Source organism: Cucurbita pepo, chromosome 4 (genome assembly GCF_057944985.1).
Source record: "Cucurbita pepo subsp. pepo isolate OVF chromosome 4, ASM5794498v1, whole genome shotgun sequence".
NCBI lineage: Eukaryota > Viridiplantae > Streptophyta > Magnoliopsida > Cucurbitales > Cucurbitaceae > Cucurbita > Cucurbita pepo.
Window position 1 is genome coordinate 2,782,158 of NC_141801.1, and position 21,798 is coordinate 2,803,955.

At 35.4% G+C, this 21,798-nt stretch overlaps 2 protein-coding genes across 2 annotated transcripts; both read left to right on the plus strand.

Moving 5' to 3' along the window:
* Nucleotides 1-6,423: 6,423 nt before the first annotated feature.
* LOC111793346 (multicystatin) lies at nt 6,424-9,023 on the plus strand. The gene has a single exon (XM_023675191.2). The coding sequence runs from the start codon at nt 6,486-6,488 to the stop codon at nt 8,916-8,918; it is 2,433 nt and encodes an 810-aa protein (XP_023530959.2). The 5' UTR covers nt 6,424-6,485; the 3' UTR covers nt 8,919-9,023.
* Nucleotides 9,024-18,095: 9,072 nt separating this feature from the next.
* Nucleotides 18,096-20,695, plus strand: LOC147792782 (multicystatin-like). Its single transcript, XM_087123393.1, has one exon. The coding sequence runs from the start codon at nt 18,158-18,160 to the stop codon at nt 20,588-20,590; it is 2,433 nt and encodes an 810-aa protein (XP_086979519.1). The 5' UTR covers nt 18,096-18,157; the 3' UTR covers nt 20,591-20,695.
* The last annotated feature ends 1,103 nt before the right edge of the window (nt 20,696-21,798 follow it).

Here is a 21,798-nt window from a genome sequence, read left to right on the forward strand (position 1 = left end):
AAAGAACGAAGATTTGGCAAACAGGATGAAAAGGAAGATCTGCAAAACATATTAAAAAAAAAAACTAAGATTTGAGAATAGTAAAGACAAAGAAAATCTGGGAATAGAATTAAACGATTTAGATATATCCGGATGAGAAGGAAGATAGGGAAAAGAAAGATCTGGAAAACATATTCAAATAAAAAAAGAAAAGAAAGATCTGGAAAACATATTCAAATAAAAAAAAACGAAGATTTGGCAAACAGGATGAAAAGGAAGATCTGCAAATAAGATTTGAGAATAGTAAAGACAAAGAAAATCTGGGAATAGAATTAAACGATTTAGATATGGGAGTAGATACATGGAGAAAGAGAGGAATATTAGATTTGGAAATAATAAAACCAAAGAAAAAAAATAGAATTAAACTGCCAAATATAATTAAACTATTGAGATATATGAGTAAAATTACTTAAAATAATTAGATATGGAGGTAGAATTGAACTACTCAAAGAATTAGAGTTCAAAGAAAAAAAAAAAAAAAACAAAAGAGAGAAGATTTTAGGAAAGAAAAGAAAATTAGAACGGGTTGAAAATTGCAAGTACTGTTCATATGGCAAGTACTGTAAAGAGAAGTAAAATATAACATAGAAGAGAAATAAGTGAGGGAAGGAAAATGAAAAATATGAGTAATTATTATATTTGTATCTATAGGATATAACATTAAATTAAATGTTGAATATACAAACTACTTGAAATATTAATAATATTGACATATTACTAATTTAAGTTTTATTATCCTATATAATTTAGAAACAATGAAAACATGGAATTCGATTTTTATTGAGACCGTTTAGAGCCGTATTTCACACGGTTAGTTGGATTATTAATTAAAATGTGAAATACTAACAAAAGGTGACGAACGATGCGATAGGAAGGAAACCTTGGCAACATTTGGTGTAGTTCTGGAGGAACGGGAGCTTACGTTAAATAAATTAGGGAATACTTCGGCTAAGGCCAACCAGGTAAGTGGCCTTACTATAGGATAGGCTAAAAAAGTATATGAGTTATGATGATGTATGAGTTATGATGATGTATGAGTTATGATGATGTATGAGTTATGATGATGTGTGGGTTATGATACCTGATTATGTGCTCAGTATATATATATATATATATATTTTTTATGAATGTCGTACTTGATATGTTTGATGCACTTTGTGGCAATATGATGAGTACGATGATTGCATGATTTTTACCTTAATATGATGATGTTTTCCATATTGAGCATGCTAGATGATGATGAGTGCCATATTGCATCATGTCGTTAGATCGACGTAGGACACAACCCTAAGAGCATGAAAATGATATTAATATAAATATCCACGAGTATGCGTTACCTAGAGTAACAAAGAGATGAGACTAGAGGGTTGTGTCAGAAGAGACATTACGATGGATTTAGAGGGACCTCATGCATTTTGTATGTTCATAAGCATAGGGCTACTTCCCCTAGAGATGATGAGTGCGGACGCGCACCTTATGATGAGCGCGAATGCGCACAGGTGCGAAAACACACAGATGAGGATGTTCATGAGGCGCATGACACTATGGGGTTCCGCTGACCTCCGGACGTCGCTACAGATTAGCTTGACCAGAGGGTCCAGGGGGTGTGCGAGCGCCCTGGGGACTCACACTCGCACGTGTGAGTCGTGTGTAGGGAAGTACTACACATCCAATTTGTCCGAGACTGGAGGCCACCCCTAAGATGATTAGAGATAGGTCCCTAAATCATGATTGCATGTGTTTGCATTTGCATGGCCCCCTATAGTGGGGCCACTTACTGAGTTTTCTTTGAAATACTTCGGCCGTGTGTCACATCATTTTTCAGGTAAAGGCAAGGCGCACTTGTACGGAGGACGGCGGCATCACGAGCAGAGACTGTGGCACGTGCATAGGGTAGACTCATATTTAAATTTTTAGTCTTAAGTTAGAATAGGTTGTTTTGCATTTCATTGTTTTAAATTATTTTGTATTTGTTTTTGTCTTCTCTAAATTTCAGTATTTCATATTTAAACACGTAAGACCATGGCTGTGTTTTCCAGAGAATAAGTTGTTTTAAACGTTTTTTGAAGTTTACGTTATCAATTATGTTCATGTAAAAGTTATATTTCCGCATTATAGATGAGCATGAGACGTTAGTAGCGACTCTGAGTATGTGGAAATTTAGGGTCGTTGCATCAAACCTCTATCAATTTGTTATATATATATATATATATATATATATATATATATATATATATATATATATATATATATATATATATAAACAATGTCTCCAATGCTTGCATGAAGTCTAACATGTAAAATATTGTATAATATAGAAAATTGAACTTCAAACTGATGTCATGGATCCACATAGGTTGACTTGAATACAAAGGACAAAATCGAACATTCACTAAGGATAAATTAGTGACACCAGCTGAAGCTAATCAAGTAAGTAGCCTCGCTATCGGCATGATTATACTTTATGTTGACACGTGTTAGTGGTTCTGCATTTGTCATATATATTGATATGTGTGAATTGTTTGTGGATCGAAATTCTTATGATATGTTATGTATATGTTATAATATGTGAATTGTATGATAATACTTACGATACGATTTGTTTAATGATATGTTTGAGATACGATACGAGAACGATGCACAAAACGTTATGTAACGATAGAAGTAAGATATGTTCATGAAACGTTACAGTTAGGTTACGTGCCAAAGTACTATGTATATGAGAGATTGATAAATTAATACAGTTAGGTTATGGGTAGAAAGGGATAGGAATACGATAGATTGATAGAACGATAGCGTTAGGATACGTTCCTGTGACGATATGACTATGGTACGTTCATGTAACGATATGACTGTGATATGTATAAGAACTTTAAGGCTATGATAAGTTAGGGAACGATATGACCACGAAGTGTTTACGATATGATATGATTATGATACGACATGTGAATGACGGATATATATATGTTGCCATATGATATGAAAATGATATGAAATATGTTATGGTACGAGATATGTGATTAATTGACATGTTTATGATATGATATATTGTGATGCAATATGTTATGGTATGATATGTATATGATGAAATGTTATGTTAAAAGCATAGAACGTTATGTCATGTCTCCTAAATTGCGTGTATACAGCATGATATGAATAACATGAAATCATAATAAATGACATGAAATATAACCCGTTGTATGATATGAGAAATGAAAAATGAGAAATTGTATGATATGAGGACTGAAAAATGAGAAATGATATGATATGAATGAGAAATGATAGCGGGGTTATATTTAATAGTATTGAAAATGGAAAAATATTGGGACCTCATGCATTATGTGTGCTCAAGCATTCGGGGATACCTCTATTCCATCACGAGGGTACGAATACGTGTACCACTAGGCAGGTAAAGTATCATTATGTTTTACATAATGCTGCCGTGACGGTTACTAATTCTAATGGGTGTCCGGTATAAGGAGCTACCAGAGCAGGCTCGCCTGACGCCAACGGTGTGCGAACTGTGGTGAGCCCATACTCGCATATATGGGTTGTGTGTAGAGTATATGGTACACATCCAAGCTGCCCATTATGCTAGTGTCGTAGGAAAATGAACTGATATGATAGGACCCGTCATTGCATTCGCATGTTCTTGCATTTAACCACAATAGTGAGATTACTTACCGAGTATCTTTTAAAATACTCAAGCCACGTGCTACCTTTATTTCAGGTTAAGGCAATGCATTCTTGTACGGCTGACGACGACATCGCAACTCGAGCCGCAGACGCACACCCAGCAGCTTCGACAGCTTCGCATGCGTACACAGTGCGGGTCGGCTCGCACGTGAACGAAATCGGCTCGGTTCCGTCAATTCCCGCAGCTCGACTTGGCGGCTTAGTTGGCCGGCTCGGCAACTAGGCTTAGCGTCAAGGTATCGCTATAATATATCGATTCCAAGGTTTTTGGCCCTTCCTAAGCCGTTTCTGCCCTTAATTTTACCATCTGAGGTTAGTATGGTTCATAAACGTTAAAGACAGATTAGGTTCGGGGTTTATTTTGATAAATAGCATGAGATTTAGCTAGGGTATGTCATGAAAGGTTCTAAGTTTTTATGTGGTTATCATAGGACATATTTAACCGTTGGGATTAGCTCGTTGTGAGTGACTTCAACCAAGACTATCGAGGTAAGTGACTTTACTGTTGGAGTTAGCTTACTACGTGTTGTATGATGGTGCGTGCCATGTGGCTCCTGCATGCACCATATTTATGTGATATGATTATGTGATGTATAGATTGTGTTGACTGTAGATTGTGTATGTTATGTGATGTATGAATTATGTTGACTGTTGACTGTTTATGTTATGTGAAGTTATGAATGAGATGTTAGTATTATATGCCATGAATATATTGATCGATGCCATAGATACATGTAGAATTATCGAGTCATGTCATGAGATGTTTATGCAACTGGAATGTACTTTAATGTTATGTAATATGTCATGTAATGCAAGTCATGTGAGAAACCATGTGATGTAAGAAACGTAAATGTGATGTTTGCACTACTTATGTAATGCCATGTTAGATATGTTAAGGAACCTCATGCTTATATGTATGTCACGTGCATTGGGATTCTTCCCCTTTATGATACGAAAGAATGAATTACGATATTTAGGTTCGCCATGATATCATGCGGGCCCTTTTCTGTTCTGTGGTGTCCGGCAACATGTAACACGTTGTGCCCGACCAACTCAGGCCTAGGGGGTATGTATACGAGCCCGCCTGGTGAGTCCATGTACACGTACATGGGCCGTGTGTGAAGGAGTACCACACACCCAACCCTACCCAGAATAGGAAAGCGCCCAAGGCTATGAAAAGTTTACGAAAAGTTAGGTCCTGCTCATATGTTGCATGTGTTTGCATTCCTAACCCCAACAATGGGGTGACTTACTGAGTATTTCATAAAATACTCAAGCCACGTGTTACCTACATTTTTCAGGTAAAGGCAAGGCGCCAATGTACGGTTTTTCAGGTAATGACAAGGCGCCAATGTACGGTTGACGGTGGAACTGAAGACACGATGGGAGTTGGAGATGAATATTTTTAGGAGTTTACTTTTATTGGATTGTTTTAAGTTATAAATTTATTTTGAATTAAGTTAGTGAAGGTTTATTTTCAGAGTTTAGATTCTGTTTAGAATTTATGAATCTTTATGAATGTTTTATTTGAATTTATTTTGAATTCAGTTAGTGAAGGTTTATTTTCGGAGTTTAGGTTCTGTTTAGAATTTATGAATCTTTATGAGAGACTCTTCCAAGGTTATTTATAATGAGTTTCCGCTTAATGAGTTATGTATGCATGGGTGACGTCACTAATTAGGTTAAAGAAAATTAAGGGCGTTACAGAAGCATTCGAGAGAAACACGTTCAAGGGCGGGCCATCCCACAATGTCAATCTGGCTATGTATTTTGGGTGTTTATATTTTGTTTGAGATTCTCTACCGAACCTATTCTCCGTTTGTAGTAACCTTGAACAACATTGTCTAATAATTAGATTTCAATTTGTTTCTTTTTTATCGTGTTGTTTATTTTAATTTGATTTAAGTTTAGGTGTAAGAATACTCCGGTTACACGATTATTCTATCAAGATAGGCCTAAGAAATACAAGTTGAGAAATTTTAAGTTTTACACAAACTATTTACTGCGTATATTTATATTCTCACTTGTTCTACTCTTCCTTTCTTGTATACGGAACTTAAGTACCGATTGACGATTATGGCGTGAAGGAGGTAGTACACTATGGAGTCTATTCAGTTATGTGAGTTTCGAACAAATTCTACAATCTTCGCTATCAAGTTGAGAGGTTGTGTAAAGCTTTTTTCACTTATTTTATGTATAGATCATTCATCTACTTAGAGATAAATTTAAACAACATCCAAATTAGATCAAACATATAATTTTTTTTCAAAAAATATACATGTTTTTTCGGTAAACGAATAAAGAGAAATTACATTTTTTTTTTAAAAGACAGAACCATATTCTTATCACACTAAAATTTAAGTTTATCAACTAAAAGAAGATAAACTCGGTCGGTCTCTAAAATTTTGGGGAATTTATAGTTAAATCGAAGTATATGAAAGAAATTATGGATTTAATTCTAAAAGAAGTGGGTGTGAACCTTTTTAAGTGATATAAACAATGAAGAACATTAATCTTTTTAAGTGGTAAAAACAATGTTAAGTCAAAGAACATATTCGAAAAGAAGAATATTAATGTAAATAAAAAGAATATTAATGGGATAAGTGTGGATGTTCTTAAAAGCATCAATCTTATCCTTTTAAACTTGGATTCCATATTAAATGAGTTGTATAAATACCCACAGCTACAAACCAAACAAAACCACAGCAAAGAAACACAAAGTTTCCTTATACTATATATCACACTACGCCATGAGTGTTGCAGTCAAGGTTTGCGGCCAAGTACCCGGTGTGGAGAAGTGGATTCAAATCCCCGATGTTAGTAGCCACTGCGTGCAAGAGGTCGCAAAGCTTGCGGTGGAACAGTTCAACGTTCAACATGGACACAGTCTTAAATACGAAAGCATTCACGAAGGTTGGTTTTGTGAACTGGGTCAAAACAACCTAAAGTACCGTCTTCATATTAGGGCGATAGACTTTCTTCAACGCTCTCTCTTGTACGAGGCACTTGTGTTCGAAGAGAAACCTAAGCTTGAAAGAATCAGAAAGTTGATATCTTTCTTCTATCTGGTGAATTGTGGACACTATGTTGGGCCCGTGGATCCACCCAAAGTGGAGAAGTGGATTAAAATTCCTGATCTTCGAGTCCCATTTGTGCAAGAAGTATCAAAGTTTGCAATAGATTGGTACAATAAAAGTGGAGAAGGCTTGAAATACGTTGAAATCTACGACGGTTGGTATGCAGAGATGGGTCAAGACAACATAAAGTTTCGCCTTCATGTTAAGGCAAAAGACTGCTTGGGACGTTTGCGCAACTACGAGGCTATTGTTCTTGTTAAGCATTTTTTGTCGAAGAAAATCAAGATTTTCGAATCTTTTAAGCTTTTGGATCAAGTAAAGGTTGTGCCCGGATGGAATCAAATACCTGATGTTAAGGAGCTTGGCTTGCAAGTGGTTATAAAGTTTATTTTGGAACATATCAAAATTAAATTTGGAGATAGTTTGAAATTTGAGATCATTTATGAAGGTTGGTATTTTGAGTTGTGCCCAAACAGCCTAAAGTACCGTTTCCATGTTAAGGTGATAGACTTTTTGGGTCGTTCTCTCAAATTTGAGGTTGTTATTATCGAAGAGAGACGTGACCATCTAAGAATATGGAAGTTGGACTCTATCGTTCTCATAGTAGCTCCTGAACCTCAAGAGAAGAAGTGGATAAAAATTCCTAATGTTCAGGTGCCGTTAGTGCAAGAGTTGGCAAAGTTTGCCGTGGATGAACATAATAATAAAAGTGGAGAAGGCCTAAAATACGTTGAAGTCTACGACGGCTGGTTTATGGACTTGGGTAAAGACAACATAAAGTTTCGTCTTCATCTTAAGGCGAAAGACTGGTTGGGACGTATACGCAGCTATGAGGCCGTTGTGCTTGTTGAGCACTTTTGGTCCAAGAGAATCAAGATTCTCGAATCTTTCAAGTTTTGCGGTCCTATCGTGGTTGATCCCAAGTGGATTCAAATACCTAGTCTTAAGGAGCCCGGCTTTCAAGTGGTTATAAAGTTTATTGTGGAACAGATCAAAATTAAATTTGGAGATAGTTTGAAATTTGAAATCATTTATGAAGGTTGGTATTTTGAGTTGTGCCCAAACAGCCTAAAGTACCGCTTCCATGTGAAGGTGATAGACTTTTTGGGTCGTTCTCTCAAATTTGAGGTTGTTATTATCGAAGAGAGACGTGACCATCTAAGAATATGGAAGCTGGACTCTATCGTTCTCATAGTAGCTCCTGAACCTCAAGAGAAGAAGTGGATAAAAATTCCTAATGTTCAGGTGCAGTTAGTGCAAGAGTTGGCGAAGTTTGCCGTGGATGAACATAATAATAAAAGTGGAGAAGGCCTAAAATACGTTGAAGTCTACGACGGCTGGTTTATGGACTTGGGTCAAGACAACATAAAGTTTCGTCTTCATCTTAAGGCGAAAGACTGGTTGGGACGTATACGCAGCTATGAGGCCGTTGTGCTTGTTGAGCACTTTTGGTCCAAGAGAATCAAGATTCTCGAATCTTTCAAGTTTTGCGGTCAACCGGTTGTAGGCAAGTGGATTCAAATACCTAATCTTAAGGAGCCTGGCTTTCAAGTGGTCATAAAGTTTATAGTGGAGCAGCTCAAAATTATATTTGGAGATTGTTTGAAATTCGATAGCATTTATGAAGGTTGGTATTTTGAGTTGTGCCCAATCAGCCTAAAGTTCCGTTTGCATATGAAGGCGGTAGACTTTCTGGGACGTTGTCTCAATTATGAAATTATTATTGTCGAAGAGAAACGAATTTTCAAGCTGGAATCTATCATCGTCATATTGTCACCTGGACACTGCGTTGGGCCTGTGGATCCACCCAAGGTCGAGAAGTGGATTAAAATTAGTAACCTTCAGTTTTCATTCGTGCAAGAGGTATCAAAGTTTGCATTGGATGACTTCAACGTTAAATCTGGAGATAGCCTCAAATACGATGGCGTTTACGATGGTTGGTATATGGAGATGGGTCAGGACAACATAAAGTTTCGTATTCATTTAAAGGCAAAAGACTGTCTGAGTCGTGTGCACCACTATGAGGCTTATGTGTATGTAAAGCAGTTTCTCAGTAAAAGAATCAAGATCGTCGAGTCTTTTAAGCTTATCGAAAGGAAGTGTTGAAACTCCCCTTCGTGTTTTGTAACATGCGATGGTTACAAAAAATCGTGTTTGGCTATCTATAAAGAAATAGTCATGCAAGAATGAAATAAATCTTTTTCAAGAATACATCCCTATGAGTCCAACATCAAACATCTATAAATTTGTTATACTTCTTTATGATACTTCCTTCCTAATCTATTCCATATTAGATCACTCCATAATTAGAATTTAATATTAGAATAGAAAATTACCTATGGTCAAAGTCAACATCAAACATCTATCAATTTGTTATATATATATATATATATAAACAATGTCTTTGATGCTTGCATGAAGTCTAACACATGAAACATTGAATAATATAGAGAATTGAACTTGAAACTGATGTCATGGGTCCACATAGGTTGACTATACAAAGGACAAAAATCGAACTCTCACTAAGGATAAATTGGTGACACCAGCCTACGCTAATCAGGTATGTAGCCTCACTATGGGCATGATTATATTTGATGTTGACACGTGCCATGTGGTTCTGCACTTGTCATATATATTGATATGTGTGAATTGTTTGTGGATCGAAATGCTTATGATATTTTATGTATATGTTTTAATATGTGAATTGTATGATAATACCACGGTACGATGTGTTTAATGATACGTTTGAGATAGGATACAAGAAGGATGCATAAAATGGAATGTAACGATAAAAGTAAGATATATTCATGAAATGTTACGGTTAGGTTACGTGTCAAAGTACTATGTATATGAGAGATTGATAAAATAATACGATTAGGTTATGGGTAGAAAGGGATAGGATTGTGATCGGTTGAAAGAGCGGTAGCGTTAGGATACGTTCCTGTGACAATATGACTAAGGTACGTTCATGTAAGGATATGACTGTGAAATGTATATGAACTTTAAGGCTATGATAAGTTAGGGAACGATTTGACCACGAAATGTTTACAATATAATATGATTATGATACGACATGTGAATGACGGATATATATATATATATATATATATATATATCTTGTCATATGATATGAAAATGATATGAAATATGTTATGGTACGAGATATGTGATTAATTGACATGTTTATGATATGATATATTGTGATGCAATATGTTATGGTATGATATGTATATGATGAAATGTTATGTTAAAAGCATAGAACGTTATGTCATGTCTCCTAAATTGCGTGTATACAGCATGATATGAATAACATGAAATCATAATAAATGACATGAAATATAACCCGTTGTATGATATGAGAAATGAAAAATGAGAAATTGTATGATATGAGGACTGAAAAATGAGAAATGATATGATATGAATGAGAAATGATATGATATGAATGAGAAATGATAGCGGGGTTATATTGAATAGTGTTGAAAACGAAAAAATATTGGGACCTCATATATCATGTGTGTTCAAGCATTGGGCGATACCTCTATTCCATCACGAGGGTACGAATACGTATACCACTAGGCAGGTAAAGTATCATTATGTTTTACATAATGCTGCCGTGACGGTTACTAATTCTAATGGGTGTCTGGTATAAGGAGATATCAGAGCAGGCTCGCTCGACCCCAGTGGTGTGCGAACTGTGGTGAGCCCATGCTTGCATATATGGGCTATGTGTAGAGTATATGGTACACATCTAAGCTGCCCATTAGGATAGTGTGGTAGGAAAATAGACTGATACGATAGGTCCCGTCATTGCATTCACATGTTCTTGCATTTAACCACGATAGTGGGATTACTTACTGAGTATTTTTAAAATACTCAAGCCACGTGCTACCTCTATTTCAGGTTAAGGCAATGCATTCCTATACGGCCAATGGCGACATCGCAACCCAAGATCATGGCACATGCATAGGGTAGTATTATTTTCTTAGACCTAGGCTAGAATAGTATGCTTTTAATTTAAACGTTTATTTATTTTATTTAGTTTTGTTGTGTCATTTTTTAAAGTTGTTTTCAAAACAACTAAGTCTATGGGTGTGTTTTAAGATGAAGATGACGTTTTATGAAAGTTGAAATGAAGTATTTCCGCATTCAATGTTCATGATATGTATACAGTGGCGACCTTAAATTAAATAGAAAATTTCGGGTCGTTACAAAATATGCATTGTTAAACTTAGTAGCCATTCTAACTTTTTCATGTAATACTTATAAGAATGGTCCAGAAAAGCTGAATGCGAGCCTATCTTACCTTATGTTGTTAGGATTAGGACTTTAGGAGAGCAAATGTTCATGATACCTTATGTTGTTAGGATTAGGACTTTAGGAGAGCAAATGTTCATGATGCTTTGTGTGTCATAAACAATTTGGAGAATGCCCATAGGATGAGATTTCTATTGTATATATTAGTTTGATGCTTTCTGTTTTGCTAGAAAGTCAGACGACATATTGTGATTTGTTCTCTGGGTAATTGATGGATGTTATCTCGCTCGCTGAGCTAGCATGAATGTTTAGATAGTGTATTTTGTACTTTAGGTGATTGATAAGACTATCTCCTTAACCAAGCATGCATTGAAATGTAGGATAGTTCTATGTGATTACTTGAGTGTTCTCCTTGTAGTTACCTGCATTGAGTTAAGATTACAACTCTAGAGCTAGGCCAGTTAAATGATGACCTAGGTATAGGCACCTCCAATATACCAAGCACCAAGGGATGTAGTCTCTCGTGCTCCTATACTAAAAAAACTCAAGGAGTTAGCATGGAGAGTCCTAGAGTAGAGAGTCTGCGTCATGAGTCACCTAAACGCCCTAGGAATCGAATAGACCTCCAAGTCACTTAAGAATTACTAAGGTATTATCAACGTGAACAGTGTCACCAGAGTCTTCATCACCCAATGCACTTGAGTACCCTGACAGAATTATCAACGACCTAGGATGAATCAAATAGCGACCCCTACCAAATGATAGGTCCATGGGAGAAGTACAGTCGAGCTAGGCATAAACCAGTTAGGGTAGTCTGCCGAGGCAACTAGGTGGCATCACCTTGTCCAAATTGCCAGAGGTCTATTAAACAAGACCTATGTGCTGTAAACCGTTCATCAGAGAGGGCAAAGGACAACACAGGTGAACGTGGTACTTGGCCAACACACGATGGTCGCACTCCCCAAATTTAGAATGATTTTATGGCTCAGTTGCGAAGTCACGAACTAATCTTCCAATAATAATGTTCATACTAGTAGATATCATATTGTCCCACCATATAATTTTTTTCTTTAGCACCTTAGAGTAGGATGCTGGCATAAACTTCCTTGTAAAGTAAGTTGCGTTAGTATAAGCACAGGAAGGTTTTGTAACCAATCTTGACCACAAAGGTAAGAGTTGGACTAGAAAACCACTCAGAAATTTTGAGGCCTCCCCAAAGTCTTGGATAGCTTTAAAGGTTTAGAGCCAAAGAAATACTCGTGGATACACGGTAGGTTAAGGATGTGATGAGACCCTACAAATAGGTTGCTTACTAACTATTTTTATACTCGCCAATTTTCTTATTTTTTCAGTTGTTCGTAGTTAGTTAGATCACGATGGAAGCATTCGAGAGAAACGCGTTCAAGGGCGGGTCATCCCACAGCGTCAGTCTATCTATGTATTTTGGGTGTTTATATTTGGTTTGAGATTCTTTCCCGAACCTATTCTCCGTTTATAATAAACTTTAACAACATTGTCTAGTAATTAGATTTCAATTAGTTTCATTTTTATGGTGTTGTTTATTTTAATTTGATTTAAGTTGAGGTGTAAGCATACTCAGGTTATACGATTATTATATCAAGATAGGCCTAAGAAACCTAAGTTGAGAATCTCTAAGTTGTAGACGAGCTATTTACTGTGTATATTTATATTCTCACCTGCTTTATACATGGAACTATATTCTCACCTGCTTTATACATGGAACTTGAGTACCGATTGACGATGATGGCCTGAAGGAGGTAGTACACTATGGAGTCTATTTAGTTATGCGAGTTTAGAGTAGATTTTATAGTCTTTGCTATCCGATTGAGAGGTTGTGTTAAGTTTTTTTTCACTTATTTTAAGTAATGACAGTTTATATACTTAGAGACGATGGAGTTGATGTAAAACAAATTTGCCTATATAAATTTAAACATTCAAATTAGATCAAACACAAATTTTTTTTTTTTTTTTAAAATATACATATGTTTTTGGGTAAACGAATAAAGAGAAATTACATTTTTTTTAAAAAGGCAAAGAACCATATTCTTATCAAACTAAAATTTAAGTATATCAATTAAAAAGAAGATGAACTCTGAATTTAACCAAGGGAATTTATGGTTAAATTGAAGTATTTCAAAGAAATTATGGATTTAATTTTAAAAGAAGTGGGTGTTACCCTTTTAAGTGATCTAAACAATGAAGAACATTAATATTTAAGTATAACAATGTTAAGTCAAAGAACCATATTCCAATAAAAAAAAAATACTATTGTCAATAAAAAGGATATTAATGAGATATTTGACGACCTGAAGTTTTCTACCTAATTTAAGGTCGCTACTGTATACGTATCATAAACATTGAATGCGAAAATACTTCATTTAAATTTCTACGTCACTTTTATCTTAAAATACAATCATGGAATTATGTGTTTTGAAAACATATTTAAAAACGACAAAACGAAAGACTAAATAAAATAATTAAATATTTAAATTAAAATGCATCCTATTCTAGCTTATGTCTAAGAAAATAAATACGACTACCCTATGCATGTGCTATGGTCTCGAGCTGCGATGCCGTAATCAGCCGTACAGTAATTTCTTGCCTTAACCTAAAATAGAGGTAGCACGTGACTTGAATATTTAAAGAAATACTCAATAAGTGACCCCACTATTGGGGTTAAATGCAAGAACATGCAAATGCAATGACGGGACCTATCATATCAGTCTATTTTCCTATGGTACTATCCTATCTCAAACATATCATTGAACACATCGTACCATAAGTAATTATCATACAATTCACATATTATATCATACACATATCATGTCATAGGCATATCGATCGATAAACAATTCACACATATCAATATATATGACACGTGCAGAATTACAGGACCCGTGTCAACATTAAATATAACCATGTAGATAGTAAGGTCAATTACTTGATTAGCTTAGGTTGTCACGAATATATCCTTAATAAAAGTTCGATTTTGTCTTTTGAAATCTAAGTCAACCTATGTAAGCCCATGATATCAGTTTCAAGTTTAAACTTATATAAAATTATTTCTCTAACCTACATTGATTTCTTTGTTAAACTTCATGTGAACATTAAAGTCTTTTATTAAAAATTTCATTTTAGATTGTTAGGGGTTGATAGAGTTATTTCAAATTACATTATTAAGTACTTTCTTGCCCTTTGCATGTAGTTTTAGTTTTTTTTATTTATTCTGTTATGCCTTTTAATTTTTTTTTTTTTTTTTTGTTCACATGTATGACAAATTTCTAGTCCATTCTTATTTTCAAATCTTTTCTTTATCATATCGTGTTTATTTGTATTTATTATTCCAAATTTCCAGTTGATCCTTATTTCATAGATTTTCTTGGCCAATTTTTTTTTAATCAATTCATTTGGCTACTATATAAATTTTTTAATCATTCATATAAATTATTGACATTTAGTTTCTAACCAAGGCTAAATAATTGCAATGATTTAGTAAAAATTATAGTATAATTAGTTGTGATTTCTAAAGAAGTAATTAGGATAACAGAAAAGGAAGATTTAATATACACCTTACTAACCAACCAGATCTCTCTTCACTTAAATCTTTGTCTACAAAGGTAAAGGTCATTTCCATTTTTTCCACAAATTTATTTATTTATTTATTTTTAATAACCTAAAAATAAATAAACAAATAAACAAATAAAAAAATTATAAAAAAAATAGTTAAAATAAAAAAAAAAATAATTATTAAATTAAAAAAAAAAAACAATTTCCCCCACTTCTCTCTACTAACCTCTCATCCCTTCCCACAATTATCTCTCCTCAACCCAACCCATGCTTACTCCAACTTCAAGAAAAAAAAAAGAAAAAAAAAAGAAAAAAAAAAGAAAAAAAAATCAGATTTGAGAAGAAGTAAATGTCTTTCAAGGCAGACGGCAGATTTAGAGATTTTTGTCAGTTATTATAGTAAAATCCTATCTCATATTTCCTCCTTTTATAGTTATGGTTATAAGTCCTGTGTGATAATCAGTTCCCATCTCAATTGATTAGATTTTTGTTAGCATTTTAAGTTATACGAAATAAGGTTATAAGGTTAGATTCAAAAAAAATTTAGTATAAAGATTGTAGCCAAACAATCTGACTTAAAATTGGCCCGTAATATCTGTTTACACAATTGAAAAACCTATTTACAGAATAAAAATAATGAGAGAGAGAGGGAGGGAGATTGAGGAAAGAGGAGAGATTGAGGAAAGATTTGTTAAACAGTATGTTTACACCATTGAAAAACCTATTTACAGAATGAAAGTAATTAGAAAGAGAGGGAGGGAGATTGAGGAAAGATTTGTTGAAGAGTATTTAACAATAAAACAGAAAATATCAGACCTAGCTCCTTTAAATTTTGTCTAACCTGAAATATCAGAATTTTACTATGCCAATGTAAATTAGAGTAATAATTTGATAGAGTTAAAACTTGAAACTGATGTAATGAGCTCATATAGGTTGTCTCGGATTTCAAAGGACGGAATCGAACTTTCATTAAAGATATATTTGTGACAACGAAGTAAGCTATCCAGGTAAGTGACCTTACTATCGGCATGGTTATATTTGATGTTGACACGTACCCTGTGGTTCTGCACGTGTCATATATATTGATATGTGTAAATTGTTTGTGGATCGATATGCTTCCTATATGATATGTTATGTTATAATATGTGGATTGTATGATAATAATTATGGTACGATGTGCTCAAGGATATGTTTGAGATAGGATACGAGAAGGATGCACAAAACGAAATGTAATGATAGGAGTAAAATACGTTCATGAAACGTTAAGGTTAGGTTACATACCGGAGTGCTATGGATAGGAGAGATTGATGAAAGAATACGGTTAGGTTATGGGTAGAAAGGGATAAGTTTGTGATAGATTGATAGAACGATAGCATTAGGATACGTTCTTGTGATGATATGACTAAGGTAAGTTACGTAATGATATGTCTGCGATAGGTATAAGAACGTTAAGGCTATGGTAAGTTAGAGAACGATATGACTATGAAGTGTTTACGTTATGACTTGTTAATGATACGATACATTGTATGCTAGATTATTGTGCTTAAGTACATAGTCATGTGAACGTGATGTGATGTGTAATGCATGTAACGATATGTGGTCCCTGAATGATTATGGCATGATTGTATGGAATATGTGAATGTGAACCACATGAATTGTATGACATGAAACACGGTAAATTATCTAGAATCATAATCCCGATAGGAATATGTATGAAATGTAAATTGAAAATGAGAATGACATGAGGCATGGAACGTGACAGGGGGTTATGGTCATCAATGATAAATGTAGAAGTAGGGGGGACCTCATGTGTTATGTGTGTTCATGCATCTGGGGGATACCCCTATCCCATCACGAGGGTATGGACGCGTACATCCAATGGCAGGACAGCGATCGTTATGCTTTGCATAGCGCTGCCGTGACGATTCTAGTTTTAACGGGTCACGGCATAAGGGACTCCCAGAGTATGCCCACCGGATAAGGATAGTGGCCCAGCGGTGTGCGAACTAGCTGTGAGCCCATACTCGCACGTATGGGCTGTGTGTAGAGTATATGGTACACGTCCACGATTACCCGTTAGGACTGCACCGTAGGAAAAATGAAACGAAACGAAAGATAGGTTCAATCATTTCATTGTATGTGGTTGTTGCATTTAACCCCAATAGTGGGGTCACTTACCGAGTATTTCTTTAAATACTCAAGCCATGTGCTACTACTTTTTTCAGGTTAAGGCAAGGCATTCCTGTACGGCTGACGACGGCATCGCAACTCAAGACCATGACACATGCATAGCATAGTGGTATTTATTTTCTTAGTCTTAGGTTAGAATAGGATGTTTTTAACTTAAACTCTTATTCATTTTATTTAGTTTTTCGTTGTGTCGTTTTAAAGATATTTTCGAAACACGTAAGTCCATGACTGTGTTTTAAGATAAAGGTTATGTTTTATGAAATTTAAATAAAGTCTTCCGCATTCAATGTTTATGGTATATATACAGTAGCGACCTAGAAAATTTCGGGTCGTTACATTTTTATTTCTTTTTGCACGAAAATGGTGATTTTAGGTGATTTGAGGAGAGACAAAGGGAGAGGGATGAGATGTTAGTGGAGAGAAGTGGGGAACCGTGTATTATTGTTATATCAAGATAGACCTAAGAAATCTAAGTAAGTTGAGAAAGTTAAAGTTGTACGAGCTATTTACTGTGTATATTTATATTCTCACTTGGTTTACTCTTCCTTTCTTGTATACAGAACTTGAGCACCGATTGACGATGATGGCATGAAGGAGGTAGTACACTATGGAGTCTATTTAGTTACGTGAGTTTCGAACCAATTCTATAGTCTTCGCTATCAAATTGAGAGGTTGTGATGTTTTTTTCACTTATTTCAAGTATTGATCATTCATCTACTTAGAAATATGGGGTTGATGTAAATAACAACATTCAAAATAGATCAAACACACAATTTTTTTAATAAGTATTGATCATTCATCTACTTAGAAATATGGGGTTGATGTAAATAACAACATTCAAAATAGATCAAACACACAATTTTTTTTAAAAAAATATACATGGTTTTTTGGGTAAACGAATAAAGAGAAATAACATTTTTTAAAAGGGCAAAGAACCCTATTCTTATTCAACTAAAATTTAAGTATATCAATTAAAAGAGGATAAACTCCGTCTCTAAAAATTTTGGAGAATTTATAGTTAAATTGAAGTATATCAAAAAAATTATGGATTTAATTTTAAAAGAAATGGGTGTGAGCCTTTTAAGTGGTAAAAACAATGTTAAGTCGAAGAACCATATTCGAAAAGAAGAATATTAATGTAAATAAAAAGAATATTAATGGGATAAGTGTGGATGTTCTTAAAAGCATCAATCTTATCCTTTTAAACTTGGATTCCATATTAAATGAGTTGTATAAATACCCACAGCTACAAACCAAACAAAACCACAGCAAAGAAACACAAAGTTTCCTTATACTATATATCACACTACGCCATGAGTGTTGCAGTCAAGGTTTGCGGCCAAGTACCCGGTGTGGAGAAGTGGATTCAAATCCCCGATGTTAGTAGCCACTGCGTGCAAGAGGTCGCAAAGCTTGCGGTGGAACAGTTCAACGTTCAACATGGACACAGTCTTAAATACGAAAGCATTCACGAAGGTTGGTTTTGTGAACTGGGTCAAAACAACCTAAAGTACCGTCTTCATATTAGGGCGATAGACTTTCTTCAACGCTCTCTCTTGTACGAGGCACTTGTGTTCGAAGAGAAACCTAAGCTTGAAAGAATCAGAAAGTTGATATCTTTCTTCTATCTGGTGAATTGTGGACACTATGTTGGGCCCGTGGATCCACCCAAAGTGGAGAAGTGGATTAAAATTCCTGATCTTCGAGTCCCATTTGTGCAAGAAGTATCAAAGTTTGCAATAGATTGGTACAATAAAAGTGGAGAAGGCTTGAAATACGTTGAAATCTACGACGGTTGGTATGCAGAGATGGGTCAAGACAACATAAAGTTTCGCCTTCATGTTAAGGCAAAAGACTGCTTGGGACGTTTGCGCAACTACGAGGCTATTGTTCTTGTTAAGCATTTTTTGTCGAAGAAAATCAAGATTTTCGAATCTTTTAAGCTTTTGGATCAAGTAAAGGTTGTGCCCGGATGGAATCAAATACCTGATGTTAAGGAGCTTGGCTTGCAAGTGGTTATAAAGTTTATTTTGGAACATATCAAAATTAAATTTGGAGATAGTTTGAAATTTGAGATCATTTATGAAGGTTGGTATTTTGAGTTGTGCCCAAACAGCCTAAAGTACCGTTTCCATGTTAAGGTGATAGACTTTTTGGGTCGTTCTCTCAAATTTGAGGTTGTTATTATCGAAGAGAGACGTGACCATCTAAGAATATGGAAGCTGGACTCTATCGTTCTCATAGTAGCTCCTGAACCTCAAGAGAAGAAGTGGATAAAAATTCCTAATGTTCAGGTGCCGTTAGTGCAAGAGTTGGCAAAGTTTGCCGTGGATGAACATAATAATAAAAGTGGAGAAGGCCTAAAATACGTTGAAGTCTACGACGGCTGGTTTATGGACTTGGGTAAAGACAACATAAAGTTTCGTCTTCATCTTAAGGCGAAAGACTGGTTGGGACGTATACGCAGCTATGAGGCCGTTGTGCTTGTTGAGCACTTTTGGTCCAAGAGAATCAAGATTCTCGAATCTTTCAAGTTTTGCGGTCCTATCGTGGTTGATCCCAAGTGGATTCAAATACCTAGTCTTAAGGAGCCTGGCTTTCAAGTGGTTATAAAGTTTATTGTGGAACAGATCAAAATTAAATTTGGAGATAGTTTGAAATTTGAAATCATTTATGAAGGTTGGTATTTTGAGTTGTGCCCAAACAGCCTAAAGTACCGCTTCCATGTGAAGGTGATAGACTTTTTGGGTCGTTCTCTCAAATTTGAGGTTGTTATTATCGAAGAGAGACGTGACCATCTAAGAATATGGAAGCTGGACTCTATCGTTCTCATAGTAGCTCATGAACCTCAAGAGAAGAAGTGGATAAAAATTCCTAATGTTCAGGTGCCGTTAGTTCAAGAGTTGGCAAAGTTTGCCGTGGATGAACATAATAATAAAAGTGGAGAAGGCCTAAAATACGTTGAAGTCTACGACGGCTGGTTTATGGACTTGGGTCAAGACAATATAAAGTTTCGTCTTCATCTTAAGGCGAAAGACTGGTTGGGACGTATACGCAGCTATGAGGCCGTTGTGCTTGTTGAGCACTTTTGGTCCAAGAGAATCAAGATTCTCGAATCTTTCAAGTTTTGCGGTCCACCGGGTGTAGGCAAGTGGATTCAAATACCTAATCTTAAGGAGCCTGGCTTTCAAGTGGTCATAAAGTTTATAGTGGAGCAGCTCAAAATTATATTTGGAGATTGTTTGAAATTCGATAGCATTTATGAAGGTTGGTATTTTGAGTTGTGCCCAATCAGCCTAAAGTTCCGTTTGCATATGAAGGCGGTAGACTTTCTGGGACGTTGTCTCAATTATGAAATTATTATTGTCGAAGAGAAACGAATTTTCAAGCTTGAATCTATCATCGTCATATTGTCACATGGACACTGCGTTGGGCCTGTGGATCCACCCAAGGTCGAGAAGTGGATTAAAATCATTAATCTTCAGTTTTCATTCGTGCAAGAGGTATCAAAGTTTGCATTGGATGACTTCAACGTTAAATCTGGAGATAGCCTCAAATACGATGGCGTTTACGATGGTTGGTATATGGAGATGGGTCAGGACAACATAAAATTTCGTATTCATTTAAAGGCAAAAGACTGTCTTAGTCGTGTGCACCACTATGAGGCTTATGTGTATGTAAAGCAGTTTCTCAGTAAAAGAATCAAGATCGTCGAGTCTTTTAAGCTTATCGAAAGGAAGTGTTGAAACTCCCCTTCGTGTTTTGTAACATGCGATGGTTACAAAAAATCGTGTTTGGCTATCTATAAAGAAATAGTCATGCAAGAATGAAATAAATCTTTTTCAAGCATACATCCCTATGAGTCCAACATCAAACATCTATAAATTTGTTGAGAATGTTTGCTTAATCCACTACGGCTAAATGATGTGATTGTTATCTTATTTATAGTCAAATAAATTACAGGTATATGGAAATAGTAATAAATGGAAATAACAATTAATGGAAAGATACTACGTTAATAAGGCAAATATCTAGATATTTACTTTGTAATAAAATAACAAATATGATATACATGGTAAACTCTAATTTATTACTAAATATCCTTAGCACTCCACCGCAAGCTGAGCGTCGGATTTGAATGAACGTGAAGCTTGGATCTTAAAAATTCAAAAAGAGGTTGAGAAACACTTTTCGTGAAGATGTCAATAACCTGGTTCAGAGGAGGCATAGAGAAACACTTTCTTGGCCATCGAAAACTGCAGAGGGATTGTCGCTTAGCGGCGATGCTGCCTTGGCTCCGACGAGAATATGTCTAACCCATGAAGAGGGATCGTCGCTTATCGACAATGCTGCCTTGGCTCTGGTGAGAATATGTCAACCCAAGAAGAGGGGCGACGATCCTGCCTTGGCTCTGGTGAGAATATGTCTAACCCCAAGAAATAGAAGTGGAAACCTAGTGTAACAACCTGAAATTTTCTACTTAATTTAAGGTCGCTATTGTATACATACCATAAACATTGAATGCGAAAAACTTCATTTAAATCCCATAAAACATAACCTTAATCGTAAAACACAGTCATGGACTTACGTGTTTCGAAAACATCTTTAAACGACACAACAAAAGACTAAATAAAATGAATAAGAGTTTAAGTTAAAAACATCCTATTCTAGCCTAAGACTAAGAAAATAAATACCACTACCCTATGCATGTTTCATGGTCTCGAGTTGCGATGCCGTCGTCAGCCGTACAGGAATGCCTTGCCTTAACCTGAAAAATGTAGTAGCACATGGCTTGAGTATTTAAAGAAATACTCCGTAAGTGATCCCACTATTGGGGTTAAATGCAACAATCACATGCAATGAAATGATGGGACCTATCTTTCGTTTCGTTTCGTTTCGTTTTGTTTTTCCTACGGTGCTGTCCTAACGGGTAATTGTGGACGTGTACCATATA

Excerpts from the sequence above, each read along its gene's own strand:
- LOC147792782 (XM_087123393.1), top strand. The coding sequence starts at position 18,158 with ATGAGTGTTGCAGTCAAGGTTTGCGGCCAAGTACCCGGTGTGGAGAAG.
- LOC111793346 (XM_023675191.2), top strand. The coding sequence starts at position 6,486 with ATGAGTGTTGCAGTCAAGGTTTGCGGCCAAGTACCCGGTGTGGAGAAG.